Here is an 18,061-nt window from a genome sequence, read left to right as displayed (position 1 = left end):
CCTAAATATGACATATTCTCACTCTTCCACATTGTTATACAAACTGCCTTCTCCCTCTACTTGGAAAATAATCCCCTTCTTTCATCAGTGACCTCATATGAATGACCCTTTAAAGATTTCAGTTAAAGAGTTAGTTTCAGAAGAATGCACGAGAAATATCTGCTTGCTCTGAAGACAGAAACTGGGTGGCTGGAGGAAAGAGGTCTCACAGAGGCTTTCAATTTAGACTCTTGGTACATTCTGAATTTTTAACTGTGTAAATGTATTACCTATGTAGAGAATAAATTAATTTTAAGTTTAAGGCAGTCTAACTACTTCCTCCCCACACCAATTTGACATATGGATATCCTAAATTGTTCCCATTAGCACCTTATATTTACTAATTATTTTCATACTAATTATTTTCAATGATGTATGGTTGCCATACATACTGCCTTACATTAAGTATGGACTGTTCAATTACTTGCAAACTCCTTTAATTCTCTCAAACTCTCAAAGAGAGGTATTATCCACATTTTTCCTATGGGGAAACAAAAGGCTTAGGGGCTAAATAAATGGCTCAAGGACAAATGCCACAAGTATGCAGCAAAGTTGGACCTGGTCCCAAGCCTGTCTGACTCCACTGTCTATAATGGTCAGTCATATAATATGCTAATGCATAATTAAACCCACCATTGATTTTCTTTGAATAAGAGCCTCTGTCTTCTTTTTTGTTTTTGTTTTGTTTTCAAAGGCTAGGTAAACCATATACCAGGGGTCGGGAACCTATGGCTCGCGAGCCAGATGTGGCTCTTTTGATGGCTGCATCTGGCTTGCAGACAAATCTTTAATAAAAAAAAATGTTAAAAATATAAAACATTCTCCTGTATTACAATCCATTCATTTCCTACCACTCTTGTTCATGGTTGTGGGTAGCTGGAGCCAATCACAGCTGTCCTCCGGGACAACACCAAATTTTTATTGGATAATGTATAACGTACCATGGGTCGTTGTATGGCTCTCACGGAATTACATTTTAAAATACGTGGTGTTCATGGCTCTCTCAGCCAAAAAGGTTCCTGACCCCTGCCATATACCAAGCAAGGATTTGTTTTGGTTTAGCTTACAAAATCATTTAGTAAAACTGAATTCTAATTCTACTTTATAAACCAGTTGGCTTTAAACTTTGCTTTGGGTATCTTTCATTCATAAATTAAATAATTTACTTGTGTAATAATAAGGAAGGATAGCCCAAAATATTAAAAATAATACTTAAAATACACCAGCAGTATTTACAAATAATTGACACATTAATGTTTCTCTTCTATACACATCAATACTCTGGTCAATTTTAGTGAAAGGCAATGGGAAGGGAGGCTTTACATAATTTAACACTGGGACTTCACTTATGTATCTTGCCTTCACTTAGTATATCTTAGCATGACATTTACTAATAACCTGTGTACTAGGTGAATTAAAATAAACTCAATGATTCACAGAATTTTCACATAACCATCTTGAGTATATGTACAACTTAAAGGATGAGAATTCATTCTTTTAAATGAATGTTAGTTTGGGTACAAAGAAAACTAAGAACTTTTATGATTTTTGGCATTCAATTTGAGAGGTAAACAATCTAGGGTGACAGAGGTGAAATTTAATTCACTTGATTTAGAAGTAGAAATTATGCACATACTTTTTACAGGTAAAGCAGATAATCAATATATCTTAATATATCAGTCAAATTTGAAGTGCATACATCAAAATATATTACAAATGTTAGGTAATGATACAAATCTGTTACTATTCCAAAATCTTTATGGAAGAGTCCCCCAATATTTTGTCTTAAGAATTAAGAATAACAAATATTGAGTAATTTGATATGTTCAAGAATTGCTGTGGAAGACCTAATTATAACAATGATTTAGGGACCCATATTCTTGTGGATGTAGTAATTCATATTATACTCTCTAAAAGAGCACCCTCAAATCACAAGTCCATTGGTTTAGTATTTAAAAAAAGCAAATTTAAGTGATTTATTCCAGTTCAAGAATTCTTTTACATATACTCTTTTAATAATGTCAATTATAAACATTTCTTATTAAAAATCTGCTCTTCCATTAAGAAATTACTTAGGGAACATCATCATTCAGGCTACATTTAACCAGACAGATTTGTAAAGCCTCTCCTTTCTCATACTCAAGTATTTAGAGTAATGGAATTAAGAAATAAACAGTGTCTATTCAGAAAAGGAAATACATACATACTGGTTAAACCATGGTTCCACACTATTAATAGGTGTTCCTATTCCTTCTGAGACCACATTTCATGTCATTTCACTGTATTTTCTGTCTTGGTTATCTGCCATCACTCTCTACCTTGACATACCCCCCACATTTTGCCATTTTAAGAAAGAAAAGCCCAGATCCTTTCATACTCCCCTACCAGCCATTCCTTAGGAAAGTGATTCATTCTGGTTTCTTTACTATCTGATTGGTGGGGCTGCTCTCTATTATTGGAGGACACTAGATAGATAGCATGACTGCTTCCAATCTCTTTTGGTGCAGAGAAAGACTGACTAAACACTCCAAATTAGCAAATACCAGATCATAAATCTAGTATCATGTTTTACTATTTCCAAATTAGTGCTATAAATAGATTGGTATTACGTTTATTCTCAGGACTTAGAAAACACATATATCCTACCAGTACTATAAAAAATGACTTCTCATAAAGGCAATTAAGTTCAAGATCCTCTCCTTCCCCTATAAGAAAAAAAGAGCAACTAAAATAGTTACTACTTTACAAGTCCAAATGTTTTCTAAAATGTTAATCAATATTCAACTTATGTGATTCAGTTCAGACAAAAATTTAAACAATATATGTGTCACTGTGAATAAAAAAGGCCATAATCCTACTCAATCCACTCTTGGTTTCAGAAACAAGCACTTTTGGATCATCAGCCTTTCTGGAAATCTATGGCAATTTCCTTAACTTAGAGCCATCTGATGACTAAAATATACTTTAAAGTATACTTGAGTCATCAACACGGCCCTCTGATGAATGTATCAACATCAGTTTTTATAGTAAATAATGTAACCAATACATAGGATTTTACATTTTGATTACAAAATCCATGATAAAGAGCACTTAGATACAGGTGTAAGATGGTATCTAGTGGGTGATATAAGCATTACCTACAAAACTGGAAGGGCAAAATTACCTCCATAATTCAATCTAAAGAAAAATAAGCTCCCAAAAAATAGATTTAAGAAGCTTTCATTTTTAAAGATTAAATGTAGTAATAGTAAGACTTTCAGAGCTCTAAGTGTCTACAGAGTGCAAGTTTTCCCTCCTAATATGCATTTACATGTATATATGATAAATCTTTATCTCACATACATATAATTATACAAACAAAATTTGTATTTATAGCACATACCAGGACATGCCCATAACCATTCACAATTTATACTTTATCAGTAGTAATTAGCAAACTACACAAATAAAACCACGAACAGATATAGAGATATTTGCCACTAAGGGATCCTTACAATCAGGTTTCAACAGTCTTTTGGTTACAGTTGACAGTTCACAATTGCAGCCATTCCTAAGAGTTCCTGGAATGTAGCCTACAGAGTTCACACTGGTCAGCTATCTATGGAAAATTATCTGTACTGCATTCATTTTCAAAAAGGGCCAGTAATATTTTGTACCTCCCCAATTTACCAGCCTTTTAAATGCACAGGTAGTTTAAACACAGTTTGTACTACTCACTATGAAACTGGTCACACATTTTTCTATAAACTATATTTTCAACCATCATATCCTCCAGTTTACACAAAATCAATTTGTTGAAGCTCAACAAATGATCATATGTCTAATGAGAAAAGCTAAGAACAACTTTATGGTAATTAATAATATATGGCAACATTAACCAAGAACTTTTTAAGACTTTCCCTTACTTAGTATGTGCAACCTGTTTAAAGGTATGATAACATAATGATGTATTAATATAATCTTTCCTGATTCTTTAAAATAAATGATCTCTAAATGAGCCAACATAGGGCCTTGTATTAGGTAATGGAACCAAAAATCACGATAGTTTTCAATATATCAACCTAAATCACCGCAATCATTTTTGTTAATTTTCCTTTATTTTCTCAATATTTTTTTAAAGCAAACACCTTATTGATAGGTATTCTCCTAGAATCTGAAATTTGTTTCAACCCATTCATAAACTTTAAGTTATAATTACTCAAGACCTCTCACTCCAATGTTTTGTTTGAATGACTAAATAAAACTGGATGCAACCTCTATAATTTTATTAACCAATGTAACCCCAATAAAGTCAATAAAACTTTTTAAAAACTATATGCAGATTTTAATTTAATAAGGCAACCCCAAATCACCATATTAAAATTACGGTACTGTTAATACTTACTGTCTCAACAGTATTCAACTCAATAATTTAAACCTACACCTGGACAAATTGTGTTATATAATTTCAAGCATACAACTTTAAAATCCCCTTTTTTACAAATCTACTAAAAAAACTATTTCTACTTAATGGATTTATTCCTTCACCAGGTATGTCGGTCCAGTGACAAAATAGTCAAATGTGGAAGATTACATCTTGGTACTAGCATGTTAAATCAAAAACCAGGGAAAGACTATAACAAAAATCAGAAGTGCATATTTGATATGCAACACAGATTTTAAGACTGGTGGGGGAGGGAAATACCACACTTAAAATGGTACTACACACACATCAAAATTCCTACACTGGATTTATTGTAGGAATTGATAGCAGCACTGGTACAGTAGTATCTGTAGTTTAAACATTCACACGTTTAGAAGTGAGATTGAATTTATCAACTCTTTTAATAAAGAGAGAAATAAATGCATCTTTGAGATATACCCTAAAGAATACATCCCAGAGTTTCCATCTATCAAAAAGATCTCTGCTTTGTGCCATACCATCATACTAGTTATGGGTAATGTAATTATACATGCTATAACTGAAAGGTGTGAAGAAGTGAGAAATACATTCTTCATTCACAGGTGTGCATGTGTTTGGGGAGTGGGAAGTGGATTGGAAAACCAGTCATCATTTCTTGAAGAAATACAGGGACTGTGCACAAAAGGAACAGACAGGTAAGCAAGTGTTTATCCATTAACCTATCAGAAAAAATGGCTTCTGGCAGCTAGAAAAGGAAAGATCACCTGTTGACTATTACCAAAGGTGAACAATTAAACTCAATCTGTATTTTAGGTGTGCCCCTATGTGTGAAAAGTGATATCTGGGGGAAAAAAGGAATTTTTCTGAGTGTCTTGTAGAATCAATTTCTTTACTTGGTAGTCCCATCTGTTTAAAATTTTCTCAATGACTAGCTAGCTGAGCTCACTTATGGACATGTGGTATTATTCACTAAGAGCTCTCAAATGGAAGAATCCCCACAAGCAAGTCACCTACAAAAAAAGATGAACTTTCAATTACAAAAAGCAGAGAAGATGAATTTCAGTGAGCATTTTCCAGATATTTTCAACAGAAGTGTATAAAATACAAAGCTAAACAGAAATATAAAGAAAAGAATGTGAAGGAACCCAGAAGAACATGAGAAAAAGCTTTAACAGATTTCACTGTATTCTACATACCAATTCTAAAAATCCATAAAAAGTTTTGATCTTTTAACACATCTAAAATTAATCTTTCTGAAAACAAAACCCCAAGCAAAAATGTCTACCTGTGAAGTACCTAAAACTTTCTTTATAACTTATACATATAATTTTAAAGCTTTATAATAGTTTTTAAAAGTTTGCATTAGATATATTAAGTTTTCATGTGACATGTTCTCAAAACAATTTAGAACCCTCATTAAACCATAACCAAACCTCAACTGCTGTAGAATTGATATGGCAAATATACAGCACTTTTCACTTCACCCATTTAAAAGGCTTCCCTTAAAATAGAGGGAACCAAATGTTGACATTTACCCCTTTCCTTTAAAATTACTCTAATTTCAAGAACTATAGTTTTACTACCATCAGGATCTATCTCATACCTCCCTTTCCTATAGTAAAAAGATAGAAGATAAAAGCATCTTCAGATACACTTTTGCTTTCAAAAAAGTATCTTAAAGAAGTCACTGGGAAGCCTCCTGACTTTCTACTCTCTTTCATTAAAAGGCTGAACTTGAAGATATGATCTTCAAAGCGGGATTTGACATTTCACCATTATCCCTCCTCCAGTCTTTCCAGATACTCTGGGAGAGATAGGTACCTTGCATGGATCTTTCTCTACTAGAGGGCCTTTTGGTTTTCCAGAATGGGAAACGTAATTGTCTCAGTCTCAAAACTCACACTCACAAGTCTGCCAAAAGTGTTCAAGTGTGATTGCCATCTAAGGAACAATCGTATCGGCATAACCTACTAGTTACCACCTCTAAATTGAGAGAATTAAGATTAAATTCACGTTTCTAAATAAAGTGTTGTATTCCTGTCGACTCCAGGACTTTTAAGCAACTGTGACAAGACACTCTCTCACTACACACCTTCACATCAGCAATCTTAAACGAACGTTTTTTCAAGAACTGATAAATCGATTTTACTAAACACCAACTGTTATATTTAAAACTCGTAAGGGCCTCAAATTGAAAAAGAACTCACCCAAAGCTGCATCCTAAACTACAATGTTTGACCAAACGTTACTATCAAGTATTTTAAATAAGATTTCCATACCTGTCTTCATCACCATCAACAGGAATGGCTATGCTGAATACAGAGGTGGTCAGACTGTTCATGGGTGTTAACTGCAGGGGGTTTGCCAGGCTCTCTGCAACAGGAGGCTTCACAACAGGCTTATTTTCAGCCACGAGAGAAAGTGGCGGTTGAGGTAGGGGTTCCGATTTTCTTCTGGTATCGTCAAACTGCCCGACGGCAGACTGCGGCTGAGTCTGGAACTGGCTTAGGTCGGCCTGGGGTAGACTGGTTGGTGCACTGGGCGTGCCCTGCGCTAAGGGCAGCCCGCCTGGCGGGACCACGCCGCTGCTCCTGCTGACTGGCGCGTGGCTGCTCAGCTGCGGCGGCTGGCCCAGCGGCGCGGGGACATTTGGCATGGTAACAGAAGTTGTGGACACACTAGGCACGCTTGGGGCGGGCACGGCGGCAGGCACGTTTGGAACTCCGGGCACCACGGCGTGAGGGCCCCCAGGCCCGACCCCGGCGGGCGCCATGCCCGGCTGCACCCCGCCTCCCCCAGCAGCCGGCTGACACGGCGCGGGTCCCGGTCCCGGGGCCACGGTTTCGGCGGGCAGGGAAGAGGCGGCCCCCACCTGCGCGGTCCCCGAGGAGGCGTTCTGGCCGGTGCCCGAGGGCTGCTGCTGCTGCAGGTACTCAGTCGGGCCGGAGGGCTGGCCGGGCAGCAGATGGCCGGGCGGGACCTGAGGCTGGGGGTATGCAAACTGCGGGGGCGGCTGCGGGGGCAGGGCAGGGCCGGGCGGAGCCGAAGCGACAGCCGTCGGCGTCGGACCCTGCCCGCTGGACGCCGGGGGCACGGCGCCCGGCCCGGCTCCCTGCGGCTGGCTGGGCGGCCCGGCCGGGGCGCCCGCGAACGGCGGCAGCGGAGCCGAACCCGGAGCCACAGCCCCCCCTGCGGGCGGCGGCGGGGCCGGAGCGGGCAGGCTGCCCTTCTCCGACGGGGGCAGCTGTGACACAGCAGTCAAGCAGCTGTCAGGCCCCGAGTCGGGCCCGTGCGCCCCCTGCACGGAGGCCACCAGCACCACCACCGAGCCCCCGGTGGCGCCCAGGCCGCTGTCTCGGTCCGCGGTCTGGTCGAAAGTACTGCTGTGCCGGATGCAGTCCCCGGACCGGGTCAGCACGCTGCTGTCCGAGTCCCGCTCGTAGTACTCCATGCACGTCCACCGGCCGCGCCGGTACGGCTCCCCGCTGCCGTGGTCCAGCTTGATGACGCGGAAGCGGGAACTGCAGGCGGCGGGGGGCTGCGGAGGCGCCGCAGTCCCGGGCCCCGCACACGGGCCCGCCACCTGGGGGGCGCCCGGGGTGGCGGCGGCGGCGGCCGCCAGAGTGCCGGCCAGCGCCCCGGCCACGCTCCGGGCCGCCACGGCTCCTCCTCCGCTGGCGGGAGCGGCCGCCAGCTGCCCGTCAGGGACGGGGTTCGGGGAGACCGTCCCGGGAGTCTCCGCATCCCCCACGTTGTTGAGAGTCTCTTCGGAGGAGCTCCGCTCGCACACCTCCTCGGGGCCGTAATCCGTGGCCCGGGACACGTCGAAGATCTCGGAGGAGACGTCCTCCGTGCGGGACTCGTCCGGGTCGTCCAGGCTCTCGGTGTCCTCGGTGATGCTCGTGGCCACCTGGGCCGTGGTGACACTGGTGATCTGGAAGCAGCTCTTCTTCTTGGCCGGCATCTTGGACATGGTGAAGAAGGCCGGAGGGCAGGGGCGCTCCGGCTCCTCTGCGAACTTGCTGAAAAGCAGGCCGGGCGGGGCCGGGCCCCCAGAGTCAAAGTCCGAGTCCGCGCAGGGGTCCGAGGCCCGCCGCCGGGGCAGTCACGGGCTGGTGCGGGCGCCCGCCGCTCGGGGAGGCATCCTCCGCTCGGGTCCCTCCGGGGTCCGGCTCTCGGCGCGGCGCCGGCTCCTCCTCCTCGTTCGCCTCTCGCGGCCGCGGCGCCTCAATTCAATCCCGCGGCCGGCGGAGCGGGCGCGATCCCGGGGCCGGGCCGGCGGCTTCCGGCCCCCGTCTGCCGGCCGCCGCGGTCAGCAGGCCCGGCTGGGGGTGGGAGTGGGCGGGCGGAGGGGCGGCGGCGGCGTGGGGGGCGGCGCTGGTCCGCTCGGGCTCCCGGACGCCGAAGGGGGCGAAGGGGCGGCGGGCCCCGAGCCGGGCTGTCGGCTGCGGCCGGCTGGCGAGCGGCCCTTCCTCGCCGGCACTATCCGGAGCGCAGCCCCAGGGCCATGTCGCCCGTCTCCGGCGGAAACCCGCTCCGGGGGAGGGAGGGGAAGGCCGGCTCGGTCCTCCCCTTCCAGGGGGAGCCACCCCCGCGGGCGGCGGCGGCGGCGGCCCCGGCCTCCCCTCGCAGCTCCTGAGAGTGAGGGGCGGCGGCCGGCCGGCGAGCGGACGCGCTCCGGCTGTGTGAGGTGAGGTCGCGGCGGCCGCTCCTCCGGCTGCTCCTCGGTGCGCCCGGTTCGCTGACCCTGGAGAAACTGAAATTCAAACTGCTGAAGCGGCGGCTGCAGCTCCCTCCCCTCGGCCAAGATGGGGCTGAAATGGCCGCGCCAGGGATGCTGGGAGGAGCAGCGGCCCCGCTGCCGCCGCCGCCGCCGCTGTCGACTAAAATGCCGCCGCTGCCGCAGCCACCGCCAGCGCCACAGCCGCCGCCGTGCCGTGACGCACCGGCGTCGTGACGTCACCGCCCCGCCCCCTCCGGTTTCCTGCAGTGTCGGGTGGAGGCTTGAAGGAGGGAGGCGGTGGGCGTGGCTAAGGCTTAAAAAGAAGGAGCGGTTATTTTATTTAAATTTTTTTAAATTTAAATTTTGTGCAGTAAGTCTTTAAGAACCGAAGTGCTAATGACGCTTATTAAATTCCAAGCCTAGAGAAGCTTGCAGCCAGACCAATCGGATGTTTTTTGTATCTGTTCCGAGGAGTGAAAGAGGTCGTGTGCTGTGTCTAACGTTGAGCACAATCTTAGTGAAACAAGGGCGATAGAAATGGGGTCTGGGGGATTTAGCCAGATTAAAGAGGGAACCGGCTGGAGGAACCAAATCACTTAGTCTTTCCTGAAAGTAAATGTTGACCACTATAGTCAGAGGCGTGAAATGTTGAGAGAAATGCGGATGATTAACCAAGAATAGCAAGCCAGATTGAATCAGAAAAATGATCTTTCAGCCAGAAATTCTGTCTCCAACAATGGCATCAGGAGATGGTTACTTGCCCAGGGTGAGGTCAGTTTAAAAAAAGATTAGAGGTTACCAACATATTCCTAATTTTCCTACATTTGCTGTGATTCCAGCATATGAGAGTTCATTTAAAGTCTTGAGACTGTTTTCACTTGCCCCAGGAAATCAGCTTATAGGCTCCATAAATGTAGAACCTACTGCGTTAAATGGTTACAGTTCTTTCTTTTGTTTATTTTAAAACTCTTAGTTGGAGCCAGAGTGTTATATGGTTTGGATTGGGCCATGAAAACCAGAACAATTCAGCAAGCACCCTTTCCTGTCCCAGTACAGAGAGCAGCAATGAAGGTACTGGCAAATTTATTATGTTTTAGCTACTTTCAGGCAAAAGAAAGTGGTAAATCCATTCTTTTAAATAGTTTTTTTTTTTTTTTAAATGAGGAAGAAGGCTCTTGAACTTTGACATTCTAATGCATCTTTTAGGTAAAGCTTAAGAGTGTTGCTGGAGATCATGTCATTTCTATGACAGCTTTAGAGTCATGTGATCACTTACATAAATCAGTCATTATATTCAGTTCTTTAATCTTTGAAGAGTAGAAATACTTCCCCCCCAAAGGATATTTTGATAATTATAATTTACAGAGAATATTTTAGGTCCTTAGTTGTAAATAATATATGGAGATACATCTTTTAACCTTAGTAATCATGTGTTCCAAACCTAAGTCACTGAGATCAGGATGTGAAATAAAACCACATTCCTGTTTTTCAAAGGGACAGGGAGAATAAAGGAACAAAGTGTAACATTATGCTACTATTGTGGCAGAGAGAGCTAATGGAATATTTCATTTCTGAATCTGTAATTTCAGTAATTGTTAGAGACATTTTTTTTTTCATCAATAGGTTAGGTCACTGGTTAAATCCTATATGAATTTATAAAAGCTTACTGTAATTTTGTACTGATTTACCAGATGTTAAAAGTGGTGATAAATGCATGATGTTGAGCATTTAGCTTTTGGAAGAATAAGTATTGTATGCCTGCTTGTCCCATTACATAAACTTCTTGCTTACTTGCTAGGGTACTCTTAGATCACACAGTTTAAGGAAAATCTTAATCTATAAAACCATTTCTAGGATTTATTATAAAATTAAAGTGATGATAAAGATAATTTAGAAGAGATCGTCAGTAAGTGGGCTATATTTCTGGTAAGAATGGGGTTAAAATGTCACATGATGGTAAAAAAATATAAAGTTAAATATTTTACTTATATGTTGAAGGCTTTGTGCGTGTTTAAACTAATAAAATAGTTCTCTTAAAGTAAGTTTTCCATGCATTTTAAAGGTCCTAGTTTCTTTTATACATTTGCTCCTTAAAAATGTAAAGATTTCATTGCATAAAACTCCTATAAATAATAAGAATTTCAGTTGTTGCAAGTATGTTTGAAATCATTTTAGAGATAGTCAAAAAGTTGTATAACTATCAAACTACAAAAAGCTCTGTGATTCATGGTTGGTCCACAAAGGATTAAAAGCCTTCACATAATTAATTAAAATAATAGAAAGCAGGATTTATATGCCAGTATGTGTGCTGTGTGTGTGTGGAGAGCTGATAATGAGTAATCATGGTACCCTAACTCACTGGACATGGGGGGATTCCTGGAGCCCCAAACCTCAAAACCAGGGGTCTTAATGCAATCCTAGCTCCAAGCCTGAGCCGGAAACCACAGGTGTAAACTGTGGGAATCTCTGATTACCGCTCCAGAGTCCCCAACTTGACTGTCCTATACCTGGTACTTCCCTCAAAGACAGTTTGAGGGAATGTATGCAAAGTGCATTTAGGAAGAATGATGCAGAGGGGTGGGGCGGGGAACCACTTAGAAACTAAGGATTTCAGACTGATGAAAAAGAAAACTACTGCAGCAAGATCTTTTCATCATTTGAAAGCACCATACCCCCGAATTCTACTAGCTTTCCAACCGTATCAGTACCAGATGGTAAATAGTCATAAGATCTTGGAATGTGAGCTGCAGATACTCAAGAAAAACTGTTTTTTGAATGAATGCATAGTGTATTTAAAATAGTAATGGCATGTTAATCTAAACATGCTGGGATAGAGAAAAGAAAATTGTACTTTTCGTAAAAATTAAGCAACTGCTTAGGTTAAGAGAAGAAACCCTTTACAACTAATGCTGTCAGTCAGACAGTGATATTTATTGATCACTGCCTGTGTGCAATAGGAATTGGACAGCCTGTAACCCAGCCAACGAGTTTCACTGGGGTTTAAAAATAGCTTTTATTTATTTACTAGGTTTTAATCACCAAATTGTTAGAAAAATAAAAAAATGGAAGACAGTTGTCATGTCCCAAAAAGCATTTGCTTGAAATAAATATCAGTTGTCTAAACAATCAGCTCTTGATTTATTACTATGATCTTCCTAGGGTCCCATCTCTGGAAGAATATCTTATTAATAACTCTTTGTAGAGAGGCCACTATGTAATATTATCCAAAAAGGGAAAAATTAAATACAATGAAAGAAGGATTAATGCTAATGAAATTCCATAAATACTTTTATAAAGGAAACATAATCTGATTAAGATGCCCGAATTTTACTTGAGAATAAAGTGTGTGACACAAATGTTCACACTTAAGAAAAGTTCTACAAGATACTTCTAGAGTTTGCTATACTACAAAACAAATAGTGAAGATTTCCTTGAATTTCAAAGACCTTTGAAAGTCAGGCAAAACACAGCAATTTGGTGGAAGAAAATGGGGTGCATTTTGAACTAATAACAAATGTCCCATTAAAGCCTGTTTTCTTTTAGTATGGAACTTAATTTAGAATCCAAGATATTCTGTGGTTCTGAAATCTAGCTTAAATGATGCAGTGTATGGCAACCTTAGTAGAAAATCTATTAATGACTATATTTCTTCTTTATTAACTTTTATATATTGATTTTTTAGAGAGAGAGGAAGAAAGGGAGACAGAGACAGAGAGAGAGAGAAAAACAGTGATTTGTTTTTTCACTCACTCATGCTGTCATTGGTTGGTTCTTGTATGTGTCCTGACTGGGGATCAAAGCTTCAACCTTGTGGAGAAGACACTCTAACCAACTGAGCTATCCTGCCAGGGCCTTCTTTTTTATATTACATGTGACGACCCGGGATAAAATGAAAGAAATCTACATTGCCTAATTGGAAAAACTTGAGGTCAAGAACACACTCTAGTTTTCCTATAAACTTGTTTTGTGATTGCACACCAGTCTGTTAATCACTCAGTTTCCTGTGACTAAAAATAAGCAATATAGTGCTGATGAGGTCTTAAACAACCAATACCACTGACACAGTGGATGGGAAAAGATAACACATGTAGCAGTGTTTTGGCAGCATTGGGAGAAAGGAGTATAATTCGATGTGATACTATTGGCAATCATGTTTTCAATGCCATTTGTTAGTTAAAAAAGAAAACCGTTTCTAAGGTATTCATGATTTTTTTAAGAAGCCATATTCTATCATAGATGAAGTAGTTATTTACAGATATTTAGTGGTATATCCTTTGTAAGGTAAATCATCACCATCTGTTTTGTTTTTCTTGTGTATATAAATTTGGATTGTATGAGCAGGTGGGATTTTGTATCTCTTTAACTGGTGGGTGATATTCTTGTAATTTTAAGTTGTAACTTTAACACAAAAGAACATCAAAAGACATTGCCAATTTCTAGACTTCTGCATTATAGTTCCTTCTGAATGTTGCTATTATCAGCTTATAAAGTTTTTATGGTACTATATACAATGGACTATTACTTGGCCATAATAAATGAAATTTTACCATTTGCGACAGCGTGGATGGACCTAGAGCAGTGCTTTTCACCTTTTTCATCTCATGGTACACATAAACTAATTACTAAAATTCTGTGTCACACCAAAAAAATATATTTTTTGCTGATCTGACCAAAAATCTGTGTAATTTTGATTGAATTACATAATAATGGTAGTAATTACCTACCCTTTTTGCTCTAAAGTGACATTTTTAAAAAATCAGGTGCCTCTACTTATCTCTAAGAATTGCTAATACAGTACCATGAATTAACCAATCAGATGCAAACTTATTATATGATGTGTCCAATAAGATACAACTCTGTTTTATGACTTATATATTAAAAGTTCAAGACAGGACATTCAAACCAGCCAATTATTGTTGTGATGGCTGGTGTCATTTTAAAAATATTTGACAATCAAAGGGAAAAGAGGTCAGTGGCCCTGACTAGTCAGGCACAGACAGTACCCAGGTTACAAACAAGATATACAGTGTGTCTGTAAAGTCATGGTGCACTTTTGACCGGTCACAGGAAAGCAACAAAAGACGATAGAAACGTGAAATCTGCACCAAATAAAAGGAAAACTCTCCCAGTTTCATACCTATTCAGTGCAGTTCTATGTGGGCTCACGCACAGATTTTTTAGGGCTCCTTAGGTAGCTATCCCGTATAGCCTCTACAGACTCGTCACTGACTGATGGCCTACCAGAACGGGGTTTCTCCACCAAACTGCCGGTTTCCTTCAACTGCTTATCCCACCGAGTAATGTTATTCCTATGTGGTGGCGCTTCCTTATAAATGCACCGATATTCACGTTGCACTTTGGTCACGGATTCGCATTTAGCGAGCCACAGAACACACTGAACTTTCCTCTGTGCTGTCCACATCTCGACTGGCGTGGCCATGGGCTGCTCCGCTGTATACACAGTGTTACGCGTCTACATCTGCACATGCGCACATGCTGCCACAGCATCCTACAGAAACTGGGAGGGTTTTCCTTTTACTTGGTGCAGATTTCACATTTCTGTCATCTTTTGTTGCTTTCCTGTGACTGGTCAAAAGTGCACCATGACTTTACGGACGCACTGTATTCTGTAGGCTTGCTCTTAAGTAAAATTTGTATGTAAGTTGGAATAAGTACATTTACCTATTAAATGCAATTTAGATAGATGTTTGACTTAACATAGTATTTACTTTTACTTTTCTGTGCATATAAATACTTAAGCATTTTCAAATACAATGTTAAATAATCTTGGATGATGCAGAAGATGATGGACTTGGAGAGTACGGGACTGGTGTTACAGTCACGGTTTGATTCTGCTGCTGGAGTCAGTGTCTTGAAATAGGCTGCAAGGGAGGCCTGTACAGAGCTTTTCTTCTCATCAGAGATAACCCTTTAGCATCTCAGAACTTCTGTGTGGTAAACTCTGGTGATCCTCTCTGTGTCAGGGTCTCGCTCCTCTAACTTTGCCTATCCTGCTTCAGCGAGACAGAAAGCATCAGCTAACTCTTTTATAGAGAACTTCTTCAGTTCTGGAGTTTCTAGGTCCCTGTTTTCTTCCCAAAATGCTATCATCCGCCACTCTCTTACCCTAAGGTCTTCATTGGTTAGTTCTGTGCCATGAGAGTCGAGTAACTCTATGATATCATTTTCACTGATGTCCATTTGCATTTGATTACTAATAGCCCTCATGGTGCTTCATTTTTGAGTACAAGTTGTAGGTAAGTCAGATGTCTGTAACTCAGGGACTTACTGTATTGGATATTTTAAAAAATTGGGGGGCCCTGGCTGGTGGCTCAGTGGATAGAGCATCAGCCTAGCATATGGAGGTCCTGGGTTCGATTCCTGGTCAGGGCACACAGGAGAAACTACCATCTACTCCACCCTCCCCTTCTGCTGTTGCAGCCAGTGGCTTGATTGGTTTGAGCATAGCCCTGGGCCCTGAGGATAGCTCCATTGTAGCATATCACCCTCAGGCAGTAAAAATAGCTGGGTACTTGAGCATTGGCCTAGATGGGGTCACCAGGTGGATTCTGGTTTGGGTGCACACAGGATAGTACAGATATTTTAATGATGTTAATTCTTCCTATCTTTGGACACAGTATATGTTTTCATTTATTCATATATTCTTCAGTGTCTTATAATTTTCCAAGTACAGGTCTTTCACATTATTTGTTAAATTTGTTTGTAGGTATTTTATTTTATTTTGTCATGCAATAGTAAATGGGATTGTTTTCTTAGTTTCTCTTTCTGATAGTTCGTTCTGTGTAAAACTGCAACTAATTTTTGGATATTTATTTTGTATCCTGCCACTTTACTGAATTCATTTATTACTTCTAGTTGTTTTTTTGGTGGAATCTTTTGGGTTCTCTATGTCATCTACAAATAATGACAGTTTAACTTTCAATTTGAATGCCTTTTATTTCTTCTTCTTGTATGATTGCTGTAGTTAGGACTTCTAGTACTATGTTGGATAGGAGGATGAAAGCAGACACCCATCTTGTTCCCGATATTAAGGGAAATGCTTTTAGATTTTGGCGATTCAGTATGATGTTTACTGTGAGTCATAGATAGCCTTTATTATGTTGAAGCCTTCTAGTCCCACCTTGCTGAGTTTTTATCATAACTCATGCTAGATTTTAGCAAATACTTTTTCTGCATCAATTGATATGATTATGTGATTTTTATACTTCATTTTGTTTACGTGGTGTATCACATTTATTGATTTGCAGTTATTGACCAACCTTGAATCCTTGGAATAAATCCCACTTGATCGTACCTTTTAATGTATTGCTGAATCCGTTTTGCTAATATTTAGTTGAGGATTTTAGCATTTTTGTTTATGAAGGATATTGGCCTATAATTTTCTTCTTTTTGTAGAGTCTTTATCTGGTTTTGGAATTTGGATAGTGCTGGCCTCATAAAATGAGCTTTGGAGTCCTTCCTCCTTCTTAATTTTTTGCAGTAGTTTGAAATAGAGAAGGATAGGTATTAGTTCTTCTTTGAGTGTTTGGTAAAATTCACCTGCAAAGCCATATAGTTTAGGACTTTATATTTTGGGAGGTTTTTTTTTTTTTTTTATAACTGCTTCAATTTCCTTAGTTGTAGTTCGCCTATACAGATTTTTAATTCAGTTTTGGAAGATTATATATTGATACATGTCTAGGAATGTATCTGTTTTGTTTAGTTCCAACCTGTTGGCACATTGTTGTTCATAGTCATTTCTTAGAATTTTTTGTATTTCTGTAATGTCAGTTGTTACTTTTCTTTCATTTCTTATTTTATTTGTTTTGGGTCCTCTATTTCTCTCTCTCTTTTTTCTTGATTGATAATCTATCTGAAGGTCATTTTCACCTGGCTGAATGAACTATTTGTAATTTATAGGAACCAAGGGTTGAAAGGTATGGATGATCTTGGCTACTTTGTATTCACAGATTATGTTTTAATTCCAAAATAACTAGCTCTTTAGTCACTGAACACAAAACACTTTTAGCATTTGATGTTAGAATACTTGAAATCCTACTTTGACAGCATTTATACTCATTAAAAGCTCAACTCATGATCCATGTTTGCGCAAGGACTTGGGTGGTACTTTAAATGGCTATATAATAAGCTTGCTTCCCTACATATTTATACTTACTCCCCTTCCCCATCTGTACAGTGGGATCTTTGGAGAAGAAGAAAGATAGTAGAAATATATAGGTGGAAGATGCAAAATTAAGGTGAAATATTAACCATAGAGTCAATTCAGTTGTGGCCATCATATTCCTGAGTAATTAGAACCGCATTACTATGACACTCATTTTGTGGCACCTGTTTTTATACTAAATTGATTAGATACAAATATATTTTCATCTTCAAATATTTAGAAGATTTTTTTATCTTCATCCCATTTTATTTCTGGTGTTTGATACTAATCTTTTTTTTTGCATATTGCATATGTTTATTCAACAACTAATCTAATTCTAGGTTTTTAGATGATAAATACTACACTCATATCCATTTTACAAGTACTCTATTAATACAATGGTTCTACAAGGTAAGGAGAAAAAAAATCAACCTGTCCCACAAAAATGCATCTTTTCAAGAAAGATCAAGTATGGGGTAAAGATTCATATTGGTCAAGTACTCACTGCTGAATCTCTGTAAGCTTAACTACTATGTTTAAAATAATTTTGCTTATTACTGTTTCCTTTGAAATACTTTATTTTGGTGTAAAAACAAACTTCCTAGAAACGGCAACTTTATAGTTTGAACAAACAGCTCCAAATATCTGTTTGTTCATTTATTCAATGTATATTTAGAAGGCGCCTATGCATAGGCTTCTTTGCCACGCTTGTGAACAACAGTTATGAACCAGA

At 40.5% G+C, this 18,061-nt stretch overlaps 1 protein-coding gene across 3 annotated transcripts in view; it reads right to left on the bottom strand.

The window, feature by feature from the left end:
* TSC22D2 (TSC22 domain family member 2) overlaps window positions 1-8,552 on the bottom strand; it is a 52,276-nt gene extending 43,724 nt beyond the window's left edge. For all 3 annotated transcript variants that reach the window (XR_010726814.1, XM_066240667.1, XM_066240668.1), the window contains exon 1: window positions 6,721-8,552. Coding sequence is in view for 2 of the 3 variants with exons in the window: in XM_066240667.1 (XP_066096764.1) it covers window positions 6,721-8,414 (1,694 nt within the window). In the remaining variant the exon portion in view is untranslated. The remainder of the gene's footprint in view (window positions 1-6,720) is intronic.
* Window positions 8,553-18,061: the final 9,509 nt, after the last annotated feature.

The sequence above is a fragment of the Saccopteryx bilineata genome, chromosome 8 (genome assembly GCF_036850765.1).
Source record: "Saccopteryx bilineata isolate mSacBil1 chromosome 8, mSacBil1_pri_phased_curated, whole genome shotgun sequence".
Lineage (NCBI taxonomy): Eukaryota > Metazoa > Chordata > Mammalia > Chiroptera > Emballonuridae > Saccopteryx > Saccopteryx bilineata.
This window is presented reverse-complemented; position numbering and strand designations above follow the sequence as displayed.